Below are 19878 nucleotides of genomic sequence, written 5' to 3' on the forward strand. Positions count from 1 at the left end.
GCTCACACGATGGGACAGCAATGACAGTGTTCACACAGGCATCAGGTTTCATAAAATCCAAAAGGCCGTTTATTCACAGGACTCTGGCACATAACATAGTGCAATACAAAATAATAAACACCTAAGCCTGCACGGCTCTGACTAACACACAGGATACCTCACTAAGTTAACACATAAAGTAAAGCAAGTCCAAAGCATAACACAGTTCCCACCTGTGGGTTTTGGGAGCAACTCCAGTCAGGCTGCATCTGCCAGTCTCTCCTCTCCCTACTAAAAGTCCCAGCAAGTCTTTATATATGGCTTTCAATTAGTCCAGGTAACTTCAGCTGGACCAGATCAGAGAGGAGGCAAAAACTCGTAACGGACCAAGGAATGTGAACTGGACTTAACCCAACATGGATCGCACCTGGTTGAGAAAACCAGGGGAAAAATAGACACCATTCAGCACTTTTCCATACACTTTACCACAATATATTAATAAAATGGTTAACGAGGGCTTGTGCAGGAATAAAAGTTTTTGGGGAATAAAAGTTTTTTAAACGTTTTTGTGTTTTTTTATTTACTTTACAGGCTTAGTAGTGGAAGCTGTGTTATAGACGGAGCCCATTACTACGAGGGGGCTTAGAGTTAGCCTCAAAAACTGCTAGCGCTAATCCCAAGTATTACCCTGGTACTCATAGTCACAGTGGTGCCAGGAAGAGCTGGTGTTATTTAGGCTGGGGAGGGCCAGTAACAATGGTCCTCGCCCACCCTGGTAACGTCAGGCTGTTGCTGCTTGGTTGGTATCTGGCTGAGAATGAAAATAGGGGGAACCACACACTTTTTTTTTTTAATTATTTAATTGTTTCCAAAAAACGTGTAGGGTTCCCCATATTTTCATTCTCAGCCAGATACCATTCAAGCAGCAACAGCCTGACATTACCAGGGTGGATGAGGACCATTGTTACTGGCCCTCCCCAGCCTAAATAATACCCGCCTGTTACCTCCTAGGCCAGAAGCGCCATTTTTGATGCTCCGGGCCTGCTGGTACCGGCTCTTCCCGGCACCCTTGTGGCGGTGGGTACCCGGGTAATAATTGGGGATTAGCACTAGCTGTTTTTGAGGCTTATGCTAAGCACCAGCTTAGTAATGGATTCTGTCTATAAGACAGCTTCCACTACTAAGCCTGCAAAGTAAATTTAATTATAAAAAACAACGTGTTTAAAAAAATAATTTATTCCAAAAATAACACTCCCCCTACAAGCCATCTTTAAGCATTTTATTAATAAAAAAATAAAAAAACACTGGTCATCTACATAGTCCACTGAAGACAAAGAAGTCCTCTGCATACACTGATCTAAAATGAGAAGAAGAAAAAAACACAAAAAAATTGTTCAGTACATTTAGGGAAAAAATTATAAACACAAAGTAGAGGAGGTGGTGCTTCCCAGTGGTGTTCTGAAGTTATTTATAGTTTTTTGCTTGTGTGTGCTAAAAAATTTGCATTCTAAAGTAATTTATAGTTTTTGCTTATGTAAGCCAAATGTATCAACCCTCTGTGATAGTATAATAAATACATCACACATAAGCAAAACCAAAGCAAAAAACAAAACTCCTACAGAACTCTCTTACCAAAGCAAACAATGATAAATGTCCCCATAAATACAAAAAGATTTATAACTTACACCAGATATCTATCTATCTATTTCTCCACAAAGAAAGTATGGACGAATATAAAATCTGAATCATTTCCTTACTTGTGATTCAACATGGGTAGTGTATGTGTTGATTTGCCGTTGCAATTTTTTATATGTGGGCCAGACAACTAGGAGCCTCAAGACTAGACTGAATAACCATTAGGTACAGTATTAGGAAAAAGAAACTGGATCTCCCTGTGTCCAAGCACTGTGTTGAGGTCAGGCACACGGAGAGTGATATCAAATTCATGGCTATTGATTTTGTGCCTGTACCTGCGAAAGGGGGTGATAGTCTAATTCTTTTACCTGGAGAGAACACACTTTGTCCTAATGGATTTAGGGAGAGATTTATCAAAACCTGTCCAGAGGAAAAGTTGCCCAGTTGCCTATAGCAACCAATCAGATTGCTTCTTTCATTTTGCCAGGGGCCTTGTTAAAAATGAAAGAAGCGATCTGATTGGTTGCTATAGGCAACTGGGAAACTTTTCCTCTGGACAGTTTTTGATAAATTTCCCCCACAATGTAGAAAGTAGAGACCTCCCATAATACTGTTATTGGATTCTACTGAATGATAGAACACACACATAGGGGGAGATTTATCATTTGCTTTTAGAGCATTTTTTTTGTCTATGTTCAGGCGCAGTTCAGGCGCAAGCAGCATATTTTGAGACTTTTATGCGCCTTTTGATATAGACAGTTTTACTCTTTTTGCCTACCAGTAGAACTTTTTCTTTTTGACCTTGCAGTGGTCACGTATTTATCATTTGTCAAAAGTCGCTATTTTGTGCGCAAAGGTAAATTTTTAGGCGCAAAGCTACACCCCCTACTAGTAGGCATGAGAATAATTTCTACCTTCCACATTTCAACCTTCAACCCTTTCCTGCAGAATCCCGTCTATAGACGGCGAATTGCGCAGGTCCTTCGCGCATTCCGCAGTCTATAGATGGCATTCAGTTAACCTGCATCGCACAGGTTAACTGGCAGAAGTCCCGCTTTTACCAGGTCTAGGGATGGACCGATATCGATTTTTTAGGGCCGATACCGATAATCCCTTACCTTTCAGGCCGATAGCCGATAACTTATACCGATATTCCAGTATAACTTAACGGCTATTTCCCAGGCAAGTGGAGGAGGCAGCGTCGGTATCAGAGGCAGCAGTGAAGATCATCACTAATCTTTGCTGCTGCTTCTAGGAGTTTCAAAACTACAACTCCCAGCATGCCCAGACAGCCTTTGGCTGTCTGGACATGCTGGTAGTTGTAGTTTTGCAACATCTGGAGGGCCACAGTTTGGAGACCACTGTGCAGTGGTCTCTAATCTGTGCTCTTCCAGATGTTGCAAAACTAGAACTCTCAGCATGCCCAGACAGTCCAGGCATGCTGGGAGTTGTAGTTCTGTAACATCTGGCCCTGCAGATGTTGCCAAACTACAACTCCCAGCATGCCTAGGCAGTCTGGGCATGCTTGGAGTTGAAGTTTTGCAACATCTGGAGGGCCACAGTTTGGAGACCACTACACAGTGGTCCCCAATCTGTTCACCTCCAGTTGTTGCAAAACTACAACTCCCAGCATGCCCTTCGGCTGTCTGGGCATGCTGGGAGTTGTAGTTTTGCAACAACTGGAGGCACACTGTCTGGGAAACATTATCTGTTTTCTAACTCAGTGTTTCCAAACCCGTGTGCCTCCAGCTGTTGCAAAACTATAACTCCCAGCATGCACTGACAGACCATGCATGCTGGGAGTTTTAGTTTCGCAACAGCTGGATGCGCATGGGTTGGGTAACACTGAGTTATGTAACAAACTCTGTGTTTTGCAACCAGTGTGCCTCCAGCTGTTGCATAACTACAACCCCCAGCATGCACGGACAGCCAAAGGGCATGCTGAAAGTTATAGTAGTGTGCCTCCAGCTGTTGCATAACTACAAGTCCCAGTATGCACTTCTGTCACTGCATGCTGAGAATTGTAGTTTTGCAACAGCTGGAGGTTTGCCCGGCTATGTGCTGACAAGTACTTGCCAGTGCATGGCCAGTATTTGTCGGCGCTTTCGCATACCATAGCTCAACCCGTGGCGTACCCCTTTGGGTACTTGTACCACGGGTTGAGAACCCAGGCCTCTGGTTGTTGGTATGACTCTTTTTTAGAAAAGGTGCACGTTAGACAACTTTTCACGCAAAAGGAGAGCTGCACCTTATTCATCATTACGCTGCGCATTATTGATGAATAAGGGGCACGCTAGTCAAAGTATAGACGAAAAAAAGGTGGAAATTTGATCTAACATAGACATTTCTTAATAAATCTCCCCCATAATGTATTGTAATTTGTTATATTGAATGTGGCCCCCAGTAATGCGGACCGAAATGCTCCCCCCCCCCTCCCCTTATCCCCTTTGGCTGGTCCCTTGGCAAGTTAAATGAGCCAGGGCAGGGACGCTGTCGCTTTAAAACGTACGTGCGTATGCACGCCCGACATCATGGACGTGTCCCTGCCCCGGCTGCTAAGCAGCAGAAGGAGATCCCGCCGCCAAGAGCTCCAGCTTCAGTTGTGGACGCTATGAAGGTGGGGAAATGCTGGTTTCCGCTGGGGATGAAATGTGTAGTTTATTATGGCAGAGGGGTGGGGGGCACTGTAGGAGTGTGGAGGACGATGGGGGAAGGGGAGGATGGGGGGGGCTGTAGCAGTGTGGAGGATGGGGGGCTGCAGGAGTGTGGAGGATGGGGGGCTGCGGGAGTGTGGAGGATGGGGGGCTGTGGAAGGATGGGGAGCTGTAGCAGTGTGGAAGATGGGGGGGGGGGGCGGCATACTCCACACTGCTACAGCCTCCCATCCTCCACACTGCTACAGCCCCCCATCCTCCACACTCCCACAGCCCCCCATCCTCCACACTGCTACAGCCCCCCATCCTCCACACTCCCACAGCCCCCCATCCTCCACACTGCTACAGCCCCCCATCCTCCACACTGCTACAGCCCCCCATCCTCCACACTCCCACAGCCCCCCATCCTCCACACTGCTACAGCCCCCCATCCTCCACACTCCCACAGCCCCCCATCCTCCACACTGCTATGTATATATATATTAAAACCTAGGCACCTACTTTAATTATATGTTATAAGTATAAGTTTCTTTGATCCCAGGTTACATTTGGATGCGTTTCCTCTGGTTGAATATAGCTCTATGATAGATGCCGAGGGGGGGCTGAGCATGAGCATCGGCTTTCTCTATGGCAACGATCATATGACTGACTTAGATCAGGTGATGCGAGTCATGCGAGTCACGTGACCGGGATAGTCAGCTGATGGCCTGACATGTACTCGGTGATCACAGTATGCACTTGCACAGTGGGTTTTTTTTCCACACCAATCGGGGCCATTGTATCTGAGAGCAGGTGAGCGTTCCTCCTTCTTAAATGATGCTTATATATATGGATATGTCTGTATACAATGATGTACAGGTGTACATATTTAGCTCATTATATATTCTGTCATGTATTTGAGAGTTTTTCAAGAATTTTTAATAATTTAAATACACTGTATGGCACTTTATGCATTATTATTATGGTTTATGCACAGTTTATGCACTTTTTTTTAAATAAATTTTATTTTAATATTCTTTTATATGTCAATTACAATAATTATTAGTTCATCATACAATTACCACCAATATTACCATCAATATCTTCACACATTGTGGAAAAATTATAAAAAAAAGAAAAACCATACAATTCCCAAATTTACATCTAGTGCCGTCTGACCCTTATCCCCCACCTCCACATTCATATGTACTCTTTATGTTAATAAACCCTCTTTTTCCTTCCCCTTCTTCTTTCCTTAATTTACACACCAAAAGGGAGAGGAAAAAAAAGTTTATGCACTTTATATGAATATAGAATTGATTGGCACTGGAATTGTTTTATGAGTAGTGCTGCAAATCTTTCTTTATTGATATCTTTCTATCTATCTAATCATATACAGGTAATACTTGGCTTATACCAAGTCATATGTAAGAGTCATATATAAATTAGTAGTTGATTATAATCCGTCTTATACTTGTTTGTTGTACCGACTATTTACTTCTTGTCTTATAGACCTCTACAAACACTTCCACACAACAGATAACACTGCACAGAGGTCTCACTGTTGATGTGGCTGCAGAGATCAAAGAGGATGGTTCTAAAAGTGGGTGGGTGTCTAAATCTATCCCCCCGTATTCAGGTGAGTGCAAACCTCAGTGTATGTCTGATATGTTTCAGGTGTATAAGTTATTCATGATTTTCTAATAGTGCACAATATTTGCTGAGTATTTAAGAGAAAGCCTATATGAGGAATGACCAGCCAGGGCTCCACAGCAAATATATACTGTATGGTCTTCTGTAAAAATGCATTCCAATATTACATGCAGTATTAGTCTGTGTTATTGCATGACATCACATAATGTGTACAGCGGCAGCCGAAGACACCCCCCCCCCCCCAAGGGGTGTATGAAGGGGGTTCATAGTCATGAAAGTGGATCCAAAACATGAAAATATACACAATAAAGAACATACAAACATGAATTCTATTAACTGTGATACACACACATACACTCACTGGCTACTTTAATAGTTATGCCTTGCAAGTACCGGGTTGCATCCCCTTTTGCCTTCATTCTTCATGGCATACTTTCTGCAAGGTGCTGGAAACATTCTTCAGATATTTTGGTCCATATGGACATGATGGCATCACGCAGTTGCTGCAGATTTCAAGGTTGCACATCCATTATGCGAATCTTCTGTTATACCACATCTCAAATGTGTTCTATTGGATTGAGATCTGGAGGCCATTGGAGTACAGGGAATTTATTGTCATGTTCAGATTACTTGATGTTTGTGATCTGTTGCATTATCCTGCTGGACGTAGCCATTAAAAGATGGGTATACTGTGGCCATACAGTGCCTCAAACAGTAAAAATGCTGCCTAGGTGTTTCACGCAGTAAAGTGGGTGGGTAAGTGGATTAGGGAAAAGGTGAGGGTAGGTCTCTTCGGTAGACAGGTCCTCCCAATATGTAGTTACTACAGTATACATGTACGCAGGTAGGTAGTTATGCCCTGAATATAGGTGCTACAGTAGGTAGTTTTCCTAGCATAAAGGCCCCTAGTCGGTAGTTTTGCCAGTTTTTAGACCCCAGTAGGTAGGTTCTCCAGTATAACGGCCCCCCGCTAGGTAGTTTCTTGTATAGGTATGCCCCCATTAGGTATTTACCTCATGTAGATAGGTCCCCAGTAGGTAGATACCCTATTGTCAATATTAAAAAAATAACGAATTAAAAACCATACTCCCCCTTTCCAATATCCCCCACAATCATCAGCCTTCTCTCTCCCATCTTTATGACCTCTAGAGGTCTTTGAGCATCTCTTCCCTCAGCATGAACACATGGAGAATAGGTGACAACATACTATGCATGTGTGCAACTCCAGTCTTCTAGTGGCTTCAGACATGAAGCTGTCTGCGGCCATGAAAATGAGTACAAGTCCAGACTAATACATATTGTGCGGCCTGGATCAAAGAATGAAGTGCTGACCCTCTACCTCCGAAAATTTAGATGCAACAGCACCTTGTCAGGAGGGCTCCTAAAAAAAGATATTAAATATGTGCATATATACAGACAGTACAATACACCATAACTCACAGGTGACATTTTCTCCATTCCTTTTATTTTATCCTTTTCCATCTGGTCCAGACCGCCATGATTTCTTTCAGCTACATCTTCCCTCTGCAGAGTCTGACGCCAGGAATCATTGACTTCTCACTTTATCAGCAGATCATCATCCTCTACACGAAGACAATTATTAATGCAACCTTGTCAGACACTGCACCTCTGAATATGACCCTGCCATATATTGTGGCCCCTGAATACAACCCTGCCACACACTGTATCCTATGAATATAACCCTGGCATATACTGTGCCCCTAAATACAACAGAGACAGTAGCTGGTAGTGTAATTATGTAATCATGCTGCCTACGGCTCCTGTACATCGCTGGCCACTTATAATTCAATTGTAAATGAATCTTAAGCATACGCTTACAATTGAATACAAGCAGAGAACTGAGCAGGGTTGGTCGGTGATAGGTAAAGTGGCTCACTGTATCGCCTATTGGAGCGGCCCATGGGGAATTTGTCTGTCTGGGCCTGGCGGCACATAACGTTTGGGCAGCAATGTGTCATTCTGGATAAATTGCCTCTGCATCCAAGGTTCCCAGAGACCCGTTGTAGGGCTTGCCCTGGATGAATGCCACTTTTAAATGTAAGCAAGTTAGAACACACTTCTAGTTAAAAGCACCACTTGCCCACATAGCCCATGGCAGTATTTCAATGTATGGGAATCCTGAGAATGTCTGTACAGTTCAGAGGGGTCAAGGGGAAGGTGAAACTGTCCTCTTGTGTAAGCCCCTGCCCCTTGTCCCAGCCACCCCTAGAAACAGGTCACCCACCAGAGTAGAGTATTTTTCTGTATTCTTACAGGAGGTCACAGATAAATTGTTTTATATTTAAAGGAGCAGGGCTTCACCTGCAATACAGAATATTTCAGGAGCATTCTGATCTTAAAGGAAGTTAAAAACCTGAGATATATATTATAGAAGCATGGTCTTCCAGCAGTGCAGAGTGTTTGCAGCACATCATTGCCCATGATCTATCAATTTGTTATTATGTCTGTAATTTGTTTTTCAGGAGTTGAAGGAACATCAGCTACAGATTTATCCTGTGAGATTTACCTACATGAGTCAGAGAAATGTAACCTTAGCTGTAAATGGACCCCTGGGAAGAAGGCTCCGGCAGACACTGAGTATAGCCTTTCATACAGGTATGAAGCTATTCTAGCAATTGTTAACAGGATACTGGGGATTGGGATCACTGAATACAAATGTAAAGCTGTAAAGTTGCGGAACTTTAAGGATGTCTGGAATGGGTACAGGAGCTAAGTCTCCTACATATCCATCGGGTATGGCACAAACTCAGCACCCGACAATCACCTCATTGGCCGACATCGGAGGTCACTCATTTTATCACAAAATAATAATAATAATAAATGCCTTATGGTATAAAGTTAAACCAACACCTTTTTACTATTTTTTTATTTGGTACTGCTGAGTCTGGACGATCAAAATTAAAAATGTATACTGCAATGTAAATGCCATAAATGAAAACAATACTCAGTGCCATCTACCCCAAAAATAATACATCCCCCAAAAAATAATGAAAAAAAAAAACCCTATCTACACTAAAATTGTGTCACTAAAACTACAGATCACTATATATAAAAAAAAAAAATTAAGCCCTCTCTCAGCTCTGTAGACAGAAAAATATAAAGGTTAAAGGTGTCAGAATGTTAATACAGTAAGAGGAAAATGTGACATATTATTGTATATACAGCACAGAACTTGCCAAATCAGGTGTGAACTACATAGCTCAGCAGAGTTCAATGGAAATTCAATGTGCACGTCTGATTCCCGTGTCCGCAGAAACCTTGAACTTCACATAGAAATGCATTGCTTCTTACCCCTGTCTCTCTTTCCTTGTATCTCTCCATCTCTGACTCATCACTTCTTTTTTGCTTTCCTTAAAACTTCACATGTGGTACCACCCTAGTCCGTTTACCCACACACTACTTAATGATAACTCAGTAATACCTATTCTATTTCCGCTCTCAACCAGCCTTGTTTATACCCTGATTGGCATGTAATTACCTACAGCTGAGAGCGCTATACGTGCCCGATATCTCAGTCTACCTTACATTACTTTGTGCCTTGACTCCGATCCCCTGGGCACGCTTCTGATTCTAACAGTGCTGGGACATGGACACATTTATTTTTCTTCTTATATATCACGCTGTGTAACTCTGACTTGTTATATTTACACTTGAACGTTGTATAACCGTTGTTTATCTTACATTATCCTGTTGAAAATTTAATAAAAGTCTATATTGGAAAAAAAAAAAGAAATGCATTGCTGTCTATGAAGAAGGTGCTTTTCTGGGTGGTCCTAATCAGGGTCGGTGCAAGGATTTGCCTTCACAAGCAAGCTGTTGCAACTACAACTCCCAGCATGTCCTCACTGTAAGGGCATGCTGGGAGTTGTAGTCTTGCAACAGCTAGCGGGCAGTGCCGGCTAGCTGTTGCAAGACTACAACTCCCATAACGCTCAGAAATTGCGCTAAGGAGCACAGAAAAGCTAGGTGACAATTTCTCACCTAGCCTTTTCATGCTCCTTAATGGCATATCTGCTTATAATACCTCACTATTATAGACAGATTTGACTAAAAGTTACAGGCAAATCTTTCTAGAATAGTTGTGCTATTATAAGCAGATATGCCATTCAGGAGCACAGAAAAGCTAGGTAACAATTTCTCCCCTAGCTTTTCCATGTACCTGGATGGCAAATGTCTAATATTTCCCTGCATGCAGGTCGGTCCCTTTTTGGGGCAGACTCCGGATCGGGCAGACCCAATGACCGCCAGCGGCACCTCAGGCAGCCCCCTGACACAGCTGTGCTGCCAATAATACTGGTATACCGAGAAAAATGTTACCAATAATACACCTTTATAAGGGACACATAATACCGCCACATAAGCACCATTACCCCACAAATCGACTAGTGACTGGATAATTCCACTATACTGTTATTAAATAAAATCCACTATATACAAACCAAGATTCCCTAACTACCCCCCCCCCCCCAATACAGTGACCATATAGAGGTATATACCAGCTGTATACAGGATCTGTATACCATATAAGTGATTATATACAGGACCATATATTGGTATATACCAGCTATACACAGGTTCTGTATACCATGTAAGTGATTATACACAGGACTATACAGAGGTTTATATATACTAGCTGTATACAGATCTGTATACGATATAAGTGATTACCATTAAATTTAGGGACGCACAATCTTTTCTGATCAGCTGTGTCCTCTTTCCTTTTCTTCTCCATCCGGCTCAGACCGCCACGATGTCTTCTTCCAGCCAAAACTTCATCTCTTCAGCATCTGCAGGACAAACATGTTAGACTCCAGTGCTCTCCATTGCCGATCCCCCCCTTTGCCATTTCAATTCCCAATCCCCCCCCACTTTTGTACCATTTCAATTCCACCCCTCTTATCCCCTCTGTGCCATTTCAATCCCCCCCTTCTGATAGGGGAGGGGATGAAATAGCACAGCGGATCAGAGGGGAGGGGGGTGGGGTACAGGGAATTGAAATGGCACAGGGGGATCAGAGGGGGGGATTGGGAATTGAGGTGGTCCTCCCCTCTTTGCCAATTCATTAACCTCCCTCCTTCTCCCTGTGCCAATTCATTAACCCCCCTCCTCCCCCCTGTGCCAATTCATTAACCCCCCTCCCCTCCTCCCCCCTATTCCAATTCATTAACCCCCTCCCCTCCTGTGCCATAACCCCCCCCCCTCCGCTGCTGCCTCACCTGCCCAGGCCTGGTCCCGGCTCAGATTGCAGACTTGTCTCAGGGCAGGGGCGTCTCAGGGCAGCTAGTTTTCTTTGTGCCAGTGGTGGGCGCGGGCTCTGTGATGAGTGACGTCCCCCTGCGCAACGTCAGGGGCGTCACTCATGATCCACAGCCGGCCTGCCACAGGCGCTCACTGATTGAAAGATGCTGCCATGCTGTGTGTTCATCAGCCACTGCAGCCATTTAGAGTGGTGAGCTGTGCCGGTGGTCTTAATTTTTTTGGTGCAGCCACCAATTGTGCAAGTTCTCCCACTTAAAAAGATGAGAGAGGCCTGTAATTTTAATCATAGGTATTCCTCAACTATGAGAGACTTTAGGGCTGGGCGGTATACCGGTTCATACCGAATACCAAAATTTTTGTGCTGCACGATATGAATTTTTCCCATACCGCAATACCGGTTGGGCCCCTCCCCCTTGGGAATGAATGAATTATCAGCCCAGCGCTGCTGCGCGGTCCCCACAGCGGGGAACTAATGATATGTGACCAGTGCTGTTCTGCTCCCCCCAATTAATTATCAGCCCAGCGGGGTACTACTCACATATGTCACCTGCAAGCACTGCCCTCCTCTTCTTTGTTGCGGGCTGCTGGCGCTGGAACTCTATACTGTACGCCTGTGGTCTCCAACCTGTGGACCTCCAGATGTTGCAAATCTACAACTCCCAGCATGCCCGGACAGCCAATGGCTGTCCTGGCATGCTGGGAGTTGTAGCTTTGCAACAGCTGGAGGTCAGCAGGTTTGAGACCACTGCTGTACGCTGTATCCCTATGCCCGGGCTGCAAAAGATACACAAAATAAACTTTAACTTATCTACGTCGGCCTCACGCTGTTCCTTGGAACTGGAACGTCGGAGAGCCGTCAGCCTATCACCGGCCGCAGCAATGTCCCGCCCCGGCCAGTGATAGGTTAAACGCACTGTCATGTAAGAAGCCGGCTTCTTACATGACAGTGGGCTCAGTCTATCACCGGCCGGTGCGGGACATCGCTGCGGCCGGTGGGGGGGAGCAGAACAGACTTGCGGGTCACATGATTTGGGGGGGGGGGGGTGAAAGAAATACCGTTATATACCGTGGAACCAACATAAGCTATAAAAAATATCATGATACACATATTTGGTCATACCGCCCAGCTCTAAGAGACATAATGAGAAAAAACAAATTCATAAAATCACATTCTCTGATTTTTAAAGAATTTATTTGCAAATTACGGTGGAAAATAAGTATTTGGTCACCTACAAGCAAGCAAGATTTCTGGCTCTCACAGACCTGTAACAACTTCTTTAAGAGTCTCCCCTGTCCTCCACTCGTTACCTGTATTAATGACACCTAATGGTGTCAAAATAATCACAAGAACGGTGAGCAAAAATCCCAGAACCACACGGGGGGGGGGGGGGGTCTGGTGAATGACCTGCAGAGAGCTGGGACCAAAGTAACAAAGGCTACCATCAGTAACACACTACGCTGCCAGGGACTCTAATCATGGTCCTGAAGCATGAAGCATTTCAAGGTCCTGGAGTGGCCTGGCCAGTCTCCAGATCTCAACCCCATAGAAAACCTTTGGAGGGAGTTGAAAGTCCGTGTTGCCCAGCGGTAGCCCCAAAACATCAATGCTCTAGAGGAGCTCTGCATGAAGTAATGGGACAAAATACAAGCAACAGTGTGTGGAAACACTTACAGAAAACGTTTGACCTCTGTCATTGCAAACAAAGGGTATATAACAAAGTATTGAGATGAACTTTTGTTATTGACCAAATACTTATTTTCCACCATAATTTACAAATAAATTCTTAAAAAATCAGACAATGTGATTTTATGGATTTTTTTCTCATTATGTCTCTCATAGTTGAGGTATACCTAAGAGCAAAATTATAGGCGCCTCTCTCATCTTTTTAAGAGGGAGAACTTGCACAATTGGTGGCTGACTAAATACTTTTTTGCCCCACTGTAGATACTTGCACTATATGACTTGTACAGGTTTACACATGTAAACAGGTGTGACAGGTGTTTTCCCGCCCTGACCACTCGTTGACCTAACCTTAGGTACTCTGCATTGGACCATGTGGCAGGAATTGATAATATTTTTATTCCACCATTGTTTGTTTAGATTACTGTGGTGAGGGTGTGATGAGGGCAGATGGAATTACCCTAGGGGCATATGGCCTTGTGTTTGTGACACTTGGTTTATCCCCTACACCACCTGAAGGAATACCGCTGGATCCTGGGCTAGGCACGGAGGCAAATGAGGACTCTGACGCCAAGTTACTGAACAACGGCAGCTTTACTGAGTCAGACAGGTGTAACTGTCTATACAGTTTGGCTAGGCCCACGGAGGTGACCAGTTGCTTCAGAGACCGAAGGGCTTGCTGGGACTTATAGTGGACTTGCACAATTTGGATGCAGGACACACTGACTTGAGACAGGATGACTTGGGCTGACTTGACTGTGACTGACTTCACCCCTTCTGTAGCTTACCAGGCTTTGACTTGACCTGTGGGGCAATGGACTTGAGAATCTGTGGCTGCTTGACTGACTTTAGGCCTCTTTCTGGAATCCAGACACACACCTAGGACTTGACCTCACTGCAGCTCAGCAAAGCAGGAAGAGAGCAAGCTAGCTCCTCCCAGGGAGACTAGGAGGGGTCCCATAGGTCACCCTTAGGTCACATGGTCACCGATACCTCACTGGGTTACAATCACATGACAACAGGTTAATCACATGACAACAGGTCTTAAAGCTATAACACATTATATGTACATTATACTGTATAACATTTGCATAGAGATAAATATACCAGGGGACATGTGCAAGGGGGGTCTGGTGAGTCCATGTGGCATTAGTTGGCAATGTCCTTACATGCTCCTTTGTTAGGGTATTGAGAACTAGGACAATAATATACGCACATGAGAATACACTTGATCTGGAACAGGCTGCCAGAGGCTTTCTACCCAAATGCTTTAGCTGCTGTGGCCCTATGGCAATAGCTACTTCTCCCCAGAACACTAATCACATTTTTAAACAATGCAACAACATTAAAATATTACCTATATATGGCAACTCTGACTCTAAACATGTGTGGGGTCCCGGTAACGTATTATATACGTTACCTGTATAGAGGCCCCCATAGCCAGAGTCCCTAGGACGTCGGGGTCCCTCTGTTGTAGATCTCCCCTTGTCACATCACATTTAGTCTATAACTTTATAGTCATTCTATTCAATATTTAATATAAATATAAGGATATATATGTAAATATTTAGTTATCTACCTGTTCGGAGAAAGAGCGCCAAAAAAGGGAAGGGGATATGCTCATAAATGTATGGTGTCCTGTGGTAAACACTCTAAATATAGAACCAAAAAAGAAAAGAAACCACTTGAAACGGACCATGTATAAACTAAAATGAATTTTATTTAGAATAATACAAAGACATATAAAAAATATACACACACAGCAGGGACAAACAAAAGTGGGAACCAGGGAGCAGGGGGAGACAGAAAGGGAGGTAAAAAAATATGTATATAGTGTCCAGGTGTGCTAAACAGTGGTGCAAAAAAGACAGGTATATCAAAGTAAGATTGAAGAAATTATATATACACATAAGGCACATATCAGGGCAACATTGCCTCATAAATATGATAATAAATATGCACTTATTAATTACAGTGCAACTCACATGTTTTAAAGTGCCAACAGCGTGCAAAATAAATGAAAAAGACCAATATGTTTAAAAACGCACACAAGACGGATCACAGAGAAAGCCACATGTAGTAGTGGCATAGATCAGTAACACTCCCTCCGCTCCCCAGTTACCCACCAGACCTCCAACGCGTTTCACCCAACGGGGCTTTATCCAGGAGTGGTTGGTAACTGCGGTGGGGTACCTTATATATGCACAACCGGCCAATCACAATGGTTACACAGAACGCCGGAGTGCATACTGGCGTTCAGGTAATCATCTCTTTCTGTGTAACCATTGTGATTGGCCGGTTGTGCATATATAAGGTACCCCACCCCAGTTGCCCACCACTCCTGGATAAAGCCCCGTTGGGTGAAACGCGTTGGAGGTCTGGTGGGTAACTGGGGAGCGGAGGGAGTGTTACTGATCTATGCCACTACTACATGTGGCTTTCTCTGTGATCCGTCTTGTGTGCGTTTTTAAACATATTGGTATTATTCATTTATTTTGCACGCTGTTGGCACTTTAAAACATGTGAGTTGCACTGTAATTAATAAGTGCATATTTATTATCATATTTATGAGGCAATGTTGCCCTGATATGTGCCTTATGTGTATATATAATTTCTTCAATCTTACTTTGATATACCTGTCTTTTTTGCACCACTGTTTAGCACACCTGGACCCTATATACATATTTTTTTTACATCCCTTTCTGTCTCCCCCTGCTCCCTGGTTCCCACTTTTGTTTGTCCACGCTGTGTGTGTATATTTTTTATATGTCTTTGTATTATTCTAAATAAAATTCATTTTAGTTTATACATGGTCCGTTTCGAGTGGTTTCTTTTCCTTTTTGGTTCTACCTGTTCGGAGAGTAGCAGGACCTGCGGGTCACGTGAATAGGTTAAAACTCTATGGTTTTACTTTAGGACCTTTGGACGTTCCCGTGATGTGTTCACCCACAATGCACAGTAACGGTGAGTGACAGTCGTTATGGACCAATCCAAAACGGCCGGCCCCTGCCCATATAAGGGACCTGCGCCATCTTGATCGCTCTCTTGGGTTGCTGACTCTGGAAGAGGTAGGACCTCCGCAGCTTACAAGACAGTTTACTAGGCCAAAGCCTTGCGGCCTAGGCCTCTAACCTAGCGGATAGACTAAGCAATTCCTCGCTACTCATCGCAAGATCACTGGACCTAATTACTCCCCTAAATCCAGCGGATCTCTGCTATACAATCCTTCAGAAGCTAAATTGGGCTTACCTGATCCCAACCGACTGTCAACTGCTGCTCAAGCTGTATGTAAAGAGACTTTGTTATCTGGACTGTTACTGTTACTACATGCACAGAAACTCCTCAGTAAAAATTCCTGCAAGTTTTCAGTTAACAGCGGTTGTGGACAATCCTTTATTTCTGCCTCACCTATTGCTCTTGGGAAGGGTGGCAATAGGCCTATCAAGAATACAGCATTTAACCCACACCCTGGCGTCACGAGTGACAAGGATTAACAGTGCCCTTAACTATCCTGCAAAATGACACCCTAAACACCCTACACTCCCACAAGACAGTATCCTCTCATCCGCCACAACACGTTTCACCTATGCTTCAGGGGAAACCTCTTGACAGTAGAGTACCTTGTACATGATGGACAGGAAAAATGGTTAGACATATACACATTTCTGACTATGTATGGACTGGATAATATACAGTTTAGCTACAGTCCCAACTAGACATGACAATTGACTAGTTTATATGCAAGATATTATGTGCATGACATGAGCTATACAGGAACTGACATTAGCATTATCTATGCTAGATTGGCTAGGTACTATCACTCTCGGTACCTAGCTGGTAACTGTCCCTGAGTTGACCTTTGGGATCTGTGCAGCACCACCTCTGGGGAATCTGGAACTCCTGGAGCTTCAGCCGGCTCTTCTTCAGCGAAGTCAAGAGCTGGAATTGGTTCAGAACTTGCTGGACTCAAGGTTGCTGGCATTTGTGCTGGAGACATTGGAGATATTGAAGACATGGTCGGCACTCTGGAGACAGGTATATAGGCCGGAGCCAATGGTAACAGGACTGGGACTGGCGTGTTAACTAACCCTGGTTGAACTAGCCCCGGGGTTAGAGATACACAGAAGAAAGCTGCCTGATTCAGAGAAAACATGGGGAAATCCATGGATGGATTGATTCCCTCGCCAGGAACATACTCTCTTGCAGGTCGGACATCTGGAGTAGACTGTGCTGAGAGCACTGGTAGATCTTCTTTGAGACAGAGCTTGACACAATTTCGGTGGACGACTTGTGGCTCATACCCAGGCTTCTGTACCATGTATACATCGGACTCAGGATATGGTATGGCCGTCACCGTATAGGGATCTGTCTCCCAGATGGAGTCTAACTTGTTAGTTCTCGGGAACTTCCGTAGCCAGACTTTATCACCCACCTTGAGTGGTTTGGCAGAGGCATGGCGGTTATAGTCGTCTTCTTGTCTTTGTTGTGCCTCGCCCATTTTCTTGCAGACTATCTCCTTTGCCTCTTGAATCTTCCTCTGATGGTCGGAGAACCACTCCAGGGTCGCTTGTGGAGAATTGTTGATGGGGGCCTGCAATCCAAATGTTCGGTCTTTCGGCAGTTGCCAATGTTGACCCATCATCAAGAAGAAGGGGGTGTATCCGGTGGAACAGTGTACTGTATTGTTGTAGATTTCCAACAACTCAGGCAATAACCGGAGCAATTCTTCTTGCCTTGATACAGAAGCCGCTCACAGCATGTGGATGCAGACTTGGTTGATACGTTCACAGAGCCCCTTACCCTGTGGGTGATAGGCGGTGGTCCGGAGTTTCATGCAGTCATGGAATTGACACAGTTCTTGGAAGAGTTGGGCCTCGGAGACCGTTCCACGGTCAGTTAAGACGGACTCCGGACACCCAAGGGTTTGCACCCATTTGGAGTAGAACATCTGAGCCGCTGTCTTGGCTGTGAGTTCTTTGACAGGAACAACGACAACCCACTTGGAATAATGATCCACCATGGTGAGAGCATAAGTGTACCTGGACCGCGTAGGAGACAATTTCACATCTAGCATGACCAACTGGTTGGGTCAGTCAGTATGGATGGAATGGAGGGGTGCTCTTGCGTCCTTGCACACATTCTTGGTTACGTTACAGACAGCACATTCACTGCACCATTTTTCAATGTTGCTCCGCATTCCGATCCAATAGAACCTTCATCTGACAGTGGCTTCGGTTTTGTGGACTCCAAAGTGCCCCGACTGGTCATGGTATGCGTTGAGGACCATCGCAAAATCTCTTCGGAGAACCAGAATCATATGAAGTTGATCACAAGAGACCGGATCCAAAAAATTTCAGTACAACAGTCCATTCGTAATCACACTGGGCCCGGCGTAGATGGGTTGGTACCTTTTTCGCCAGAAGGTAGTCCAACAGATTCCCCATGACTCAACTTTCATCCTGAAGAGTCTTCCAGGTGTATAGATTTTCCTTAACCTTTTTGGACCTGGGTTCACCATCCATGAGGGCGGTCACAACATTCTAGTTCACGAACCGTTGATAAAATGGGGTATCACCACATCTTCCTACACGTTTTTGATGGGGGGCTCTTTGCCGGGGGTCACCCAAAACAGTACATTCGCATTGGCATTTGACTTTCCGTTTCTGTACTTGATGGTGAAACTGTAATTGGCTAATCTTGAAGCCCAATGCTGTTCGATAGCACTCAAGTTGGCAGTGTTCAGGTGGGCCAACGGGTTATTATCCGTGTAGACAATAAAAGGCGTGGCAGCCAAATAGTCTTTGAACTTTTCGGTCATACCAGGGCAAGAAGTTCCAACTTGAATGAGCTGTAATTAGCATAGTTCTACTCAGCTCCTCACAGGTTACGACTGGTATAGGCAATTACATGCTCTCGTCGTTCTTGGACTTGGGACAGGACAGCTCCCAGACCTTCGAAACTGGCATCAGTATATAGCCGGAATGGCTGACTTTAGTTTGGATATGCCAAGATGGGTGGTTCTCTCAGTAGAAGTTTAAAAACTCTGTCTCTTGCTCTTTGGCCCATTCAATAGGTAGTCTTCCATTGTAATTCTCCTTCGCCGTATCCCATAGGAGAGCTGTGAGGGGTTCTGCAATCTGGGCCAAGTGTGGAATGAAGCAGTGGTAGTAACCGGCAAATCCCAGGAAGCTCCTGACATCCTTCACCGTGCGCGGGGTAGGACAGTTCTTGACAGCATCCACCTTTTCAGGATTTGGCTGGACTCCCTCTTTGCTGACAACATGTCCCAAGTAATTGACTTGAGATTTGAGCAAGTGACACTTTGATGGTTTGATCTTCAACCCATGCTTGATCAAGACAGATGACTAAGGTGTTCCTAGTAGGACTTTGAATACAAGATGACATTGTCCAGGTACAACAAGACACTTTGGAAATTCAAATGACCCAGGCACCTTTCCATCAGATGCTGGAACGTAGCAGGGGCATTACATAGCCCGAACGACATGCTGTTAAACTCGAACAACCCCATTTGTGTCACGAAGGCGGTCTTCTCCCGATCCTTTACGGCCATGGGCACTTGCCAGTATCCGCTGGTCAAATCCAGTGTGGAGAAGTAAGCAGCAGACACGAGGGCCATAAGTGACTCCTCGATCCTTGGCAAAGGATAAGCGTCCTTATGTGTGACAATAGTCAGCTTCCTGTAGTCGACACAGAAGCAGATAGTTCCGTCTTTCTTTTTGACCAGGACAAGTGGGGCCGCACAGGGGCTCTGACTTTCTTGTATTACATCTGCCTTTTTCATGTCGGTCAACATCTTTTTGACAGTCTGGTACATGCCTGGCGCAATTGGGAAGGGCCTTTCCTTGATAGGCGGGCTGTCGCCTGTGAGGATATGGTGCTGGATCATCAAAGTCTTCCCAAACTCTGTGAGGTGTTTTCTGAAAGCTTCATGATACCTTTTGGCAACATTGATGACAACATTGACCTGGTATTTCGGGGTAGTGTCGTCCTTAACCT

The 19878-nt window shown here is 44.6% G+C and overlaps 1 protein-coding gene across 6 annotated transcripts in view; it reads left to right on the forward strand.

The window, feature by feature from the left end:
- Window positions 1-19878, forward strand: part of IL5RA (interleukin 5 receptor subunit alpha) — a 217032-nt gene that overhangs the window by 164203 nt on the left and 32951 nt on the right. For 5 of the 6 annotated variants that reach the window (XM_056525034.1, XM_056525037.1, XM_056525036.1 and 2 more), the window contains 2 exons: window positions 5760-5886; window positions 8384-8516. In XM_056525034.1, coding sequence (XP_056381009.1) covers window positions 5760-5886; window positions 8384-8516 — 260 coding nt within the window. Of the gene's footprint in view, window positions 1-4137; window positions 4232-5759; window positions 5887-8383; window positions 8517-19878 lie in introns of those variants that run through there. The other variant, XM_056525039.1, reaches the window with a different exon arrangement.

This window comes from Hyla sarda, chromosome 6 (assembly GCF_029499605.1).
Source record: "Hyla sarda isolate aHylSar1 chromosome 6, aHylSar1.hap1, whole genome shotgun sequence".
Taxonomy (NCBI): domain Eukaryota; kingdom Metazoa; phylum Chordata; class Amphibia; order Anura; family Hylidae; genus Hyla; species Hyla sarda.